This window comes from Mycetomoellerius zeteki, unplaced genomic scaffold, assembly GCF_001594055.1.
Source record: "Mycetomoellerius zeteki isolate Tzet28-1 unplaced genomic scaffold, Tzet1.0 scaffold114, whole genome shotgun sequence".
Taxonomy (NCBI): Eukaryota; Metazoa; Arthropoda; class Insecta; order Hymenoptera; family Formicidae; genus Mycetomoellerius; species Mycetomoellerius zeteki.
This window is the reverse complement of record NW_017256062.1, coordinates 2,196,080-2,200,793: the sequence shown is the minus strand read 5'-3', so window position 1 is coordinate 2,200,793 and position 4,714 is coordinate 2,196,080. Positions and strand designations below refer to the sequence as shown.

Here is a 4,714-nt window from a genome sequence, read left to right as displayed (position 1 = left end):
CGCTCTGCAACCAATCACAAAACAGGATTTCGATGAATTTTGCTTCGTATTATCGGAATCCTGTTTTCTGATTGAATGCAAAGCGTTGTATACGACGAAAATCGGATGCAGTGTGAATCCAGCATTATTGTAGAATGCCTGTTAGGTCGGAATCAGACTACACATTGAAGATTGAGATTGAAGATTGAAGATTAAAATTTGACCAGTGAGGACAAAGGAATTTTAGCTCCTATTGTTTTGATTGGTCAAATTTCAATCTTTCAATCTTCAATCTCAATCTTCAATGCGTAGTCTGATTTCGGCCTTAGGGACGGAATCCATAGTCCAGTCTAATGCGGGATCTACAATAGAAGTCGTAGCAGTCGTAGGGTCTTAAGTTGTAGAAAATTGACCAATCACAGTCGAATATGAAAAGAATAATCGACAGTGATTGGTCAATTTTCTACGATTTAAGACCCTACGACCGTTACGACTTCTATTGTAGACTCCGCATTAATCTCAAGCAATGTCTTAAAATGTTAATACGGCTCTCTGATTGGTTCATGCACTAACTTAAGCTAGAGACCCTTTAATCAGAGACTAACCATAAGTCCGGATCTACAATAGGTGTTTTAAGACTTAAGCCATAAGAAATGGGCGAATCACAGTCGATTATTCCCCTGTTTCGACTGTAATTGGTCAATTTCTACCCTAACAGTTAATTGTAAAATGGCGGAACCAATCAGGAAGGAGAACCAGGATTGGCTTCACTCTCTTTATACCCACTCTAATCATCTCGAATCTTGAGCACCGTCTATGGATTCCGCCCTTAATCTCAGTCGACACAAGTGTCATTCTATCTTTGTCACTCTTTGAATGTCAAGAAAGATAGAATGATGCTTGTGTCGATTTGTGTCATCAAATGGAAAGCAGTGTATGTCATTTTATGTGTGATGGCCCTGTTCGACAGGCTTTATGCATATCATGTGTGACAGGCTTAATTCTCTGTTCCCTATTTCTTTCATTGTGCGCAGCCCCTTATTCCTTTATTCCTAATTTTTTATTCCTTCTATTGTGCGCAGGGCTTGATACTAGCCTCGTTCAGCTGCGTTTGACAGTCGAGAACCAAACGTGAACGGTGGAAGTGTGAGTTTAAAAAGTAATAACAGGTAATAGCGAGGTTCGATATTAAATCGATAGATAAAGAAATAAGCTTTCAATCCTAATTGACAGTTGCGATACACGAGTAACGACGGCGTTCCATTCAAAAGTGCCTGACTTCTGCTGACTTCATAGTCTTCGTACGCGAACAAGTTACGAAGGGTAGGCCTCGAACGCCTGGAATGTTCGGCTACATTTAGCAATACAGAATCCAAGCAACTCGAAGAAGATTATCGAGATGGCCGGCAGGCAATCGTACAGCATTGTGGAGTATTACGCGGAACGCGAGGGCTATCAATGCGGCTACTGCAAAAAACCCAATACGAACTTCAGTCACGGTAAGCGCAGAAACACTGCCATTGATGCACTTTTGCATCTTCGCAGAGCCTCTGATGTTCTCACCTCGCGTCATTTTGACAAACAAGCTACTTACGTTCTTTCTTCGAAAACTTTAAAAAACAAACCGAAACACTGGAGTAAGTTCAAGTTTTATTTTAATAACTCGTCGCTTATTGCATAGGTATGTGGGCGCACTCATTAACAGTACATGATTATCAAAGCTTAATAGATAGGGGATGGAGGCGGAGCGGCTGCTATTGTTATAAACCCATGATGAACCAGACCTGCTGTCCACAATATACCATTAAGTGAGTAACATTTTTTAATTCTAAGTTTTGAGAGAGGAGGGAGGGAGAGAGAGAGGGAGAGAGATGATTTTGCTTAACTGTAAATAATAGATAGAGAATTCAGTCATTTGTATTAAACTAGATTTGATGCATATTAAAAGCTGCTATACATGAAATTAGCATGATTAAATGTAAAAGCATATAAATATTTTAAACAAATACTTAACGATATTGTAATGTTATTTAACAAAATATATGTGTATTATTTTGTTGTCAAAATTGATTATATTAATTCATTGCATTAAAATACTTTAGCTGAGCTTTAAAATTCACTGCTGAAAATCTATAGCACATGTAATGTAAACTTTATATTTTTAGTGCTAGCCGTGAATTTTGGAACGTAGTTTTTGGCTGCTTTCCTTTCAGGTGACACAGTCAACACAAGTATTGTTCTATTTTTGTTATTCATTGAATGTCAAAAAAGGATAAACGATGTTTATGTCAAGTGTGTCTTGTAAAAGGAAAGCAACCTATATAAAGCAGTCTTTAATGTACATTAGATAATTCAGTGTAGTATAAGTAATCAAATTTATCATAATATTTCCGAATTTGAAGGAGATATGATTTTGCTTAATTATGAACGAAACAGAAATTTGACTCGTTTATAAACATAAATGGATAATGGTTTTAGATGCAAGGCCTTAGATTTTAGAATATCAAAGTCTCAGAAAAAGATCTTAAAGCGGATGACTAAATTTTTGAGGAATGAATTAACGAAAGACAATGTTGGAGGTATGAGCGAAGATCAACAAGATGATATAGGTAAAATTTTTAAAATATTTTGATCTGTGTATAATAATGGTTGCATTCAATAGAAAAAACAACTTTATAATTATTGTAAGATTTTTAATCCTTTGTGGTCATGCTTCTTAAAAGTTCTATAATGGTTACACTGGGATTGAAATGATTCAAGAGCACATTTAACAGATTGCCATATTCATTTTTTTTTCTATGAAGTAAAAAGAAATGCTGATTAAATGCACTCTGAGATTATTTTAACCCCAGTGTGATTATAAAGGATTAAATATAATTGGTTCATACATTTAAATTTAGTGAGGAACTAACAACAAAAACCAGTCATTAAGGAATTTTATAATAATTGCTTTTTCTGCTGAACATAACTAGTGACATTCGCGGATAGCTCACTAACTTTATACTATTTATAGACATAAGCAACGAAGAAGCATTAAATTATTCTAAGCATCTGAAGAGAGCGCAGAAAAACCAATCTCAGATCAATGTTTCGTCTGTTGATGATGAAGTCGACGAAAGATTGTCTGTCAATCTAATGAAAACGGGATCTCAAAAGAATTCCACTGTATCAAATAGCAATCAAGTACAGCTAACAAATGCCAACAGCAAAAATAGCCTGCACGTTAGAAATGAGATCGTTGATGTGGTACCTTGCAAAAAGGCGAAGCTCTTACGCATAGAGCGTAAAAAAAGTAAGTTGCTGGCTCAAGGTAAATCGCAGAGTGAAATTGAGAGTATCATGAGAGAAAAGAAGCAACAGAATTGCATTAAAATTGTGGAGGAATTATTCGAGGAAGTGTACACTGGATTGAAAAAGTTGGAGGTAATAATATGACGTCTAATACGACGTAATAATTAAACTCTGAAATTGTTATTACTTATTTTGTCAGACGTTTCCTAATTCTTTGTTGCTTGTGGAATAATATTCTTTCTTATTCATATGTGTCTCAGTATGGTCCTCTTTTCTCCAATTTTTATGAAAGAAAAGTAATAAAACAAATAAAAAGCTTGATTATAATAAATATTTGCTAAATAATGATATTTTATAATGCTGGCTCTATGTCGAACGCTCAACATATTTATACGTTTAATTACATTGCGAAATTAATCTATTATTTTTTCATCACTCGTTTTTCCGATTTGTTTATAAACTAATTACAACTAGTTCACATGTATTTTATAGAGATAATTATTCGCTTCCTTGTCCAGATAGAGTTTTATGTTAAATTATTTACACTTTAAGTTGAGACTGGTTCGAACTGCACCGATGAGTTCCGAATATCGAAAGACTTCGAAAGAATCTTATGAGCTTTATAAAAAATATCAGAACACAATACACGGAGTATCGCCTGAGAAACTCACAGAGCAACGTTACACGAGATTTCTCGTGAAGTCGCCTCTGCAGGTAATTTGTAGATTTAAATTATCTGACAGTCATTTGTTATGCGATAAATTGCACAGAAAGTTATGAGAGGAAATAAAAAAAGTTAAATGAATTTATTTATATAATATATGTTAGCAAAATATACACATCATTTCTCAATATAATCGTCTAGATTTGCAATACATTTTGTACAACGGTTCACAAGGTTTTGGATTTTCCATTTTTCTAATTTCATTTGTGAAGAAGGTTTTTGGTTGTTCTCAAAGCTGAGGGCAACCAAAGGCAATTGAATTTTGCCACTGGCGTACAGGGTTTCCTTTAATAGTCCAAACAAATAGGAACTGGAAGTAGTAAGGTCAGGACTATAGGAATGGGAAAAGCTCAAGTTTCAAGTTATGTTGGAGTTTAGGAAGTGGTGCATATATTTTGACTTTGAGACAAATAAAAATTTTCTTTGCAGATAGAATCAGAAAATTTATGAGCCATTATACAGGGTGTTTCCAAATTAAATGGCAAAACTTCGGGAGCGTGTAGAGGAGTAAAAAACTAAGAAAAAAAGTCCTATAGACATATGCTCCTTTTTGCTTTGTTTCGCAGGAAATCACGAAAAAAGAAAAAAATATATTTAATTTATTATTTTAATTATTTTATTTATAAACTTTTTAATGAAGATTTTGTTCGAAATGTGCACCTCTTGCAGCAATACAAGCATTGCATCTGTCAAACACGGCTCTTGTAGCAGCCAGGCACT

At 34.6% G+C, this 4,714-nt stretch overlaps 1 protein-coding gene across 3 annotated transcripts in view; it reads left to right on the top strand.

The window, feature by feature from the left end:
* The first annotated feature begins 1,096 nt into the window (after nucleotides 1–1,096).
* Nucleotides 1,097–4,714, top strand: part of Ate1 (arginyltransferase 1) — an 8,296-nt gene continuing 4,678 nt past the window's right edge. The window contains exons 1-6 of one of the 3 annotated variants that reach the window (XM_018456961.1): nucleotides 1,097–1,148; nucleotides 1,213–1,478; nucleotides 1,661–1,787; nucleotides 2,458–2,588; nucleotides 2,993–3,402; nucleotides 3,823–3,984. In XM_018456961.1, the coding sequence (XP_018312463.1) occupies nucleotides 1,379–1,478; nucleotides 1,661–1,787; nucleotides 2,458–2,588; nucleotides 2,993–3,402; nucleotides 3,823–3,984 (930 nt within the window). In that variant the 5' untranslated portion in view covers nucleotides 1,097–1,148; nucleotides 1,213–1,378. Of the gene's footprint in view, nucleotides 1,149–1,212; nucleotides 1,479–1,660; nucleotides 1,788–2,457; nucleotides 2,589–2,992; nucleotides 3,403–3,822; nucleotides 3,985–4,714 lie in introns of those variants that run through there. The other 2 variants (XM_018456952.1, XM_018456941.1) reach the window with 2 other exon arrangements.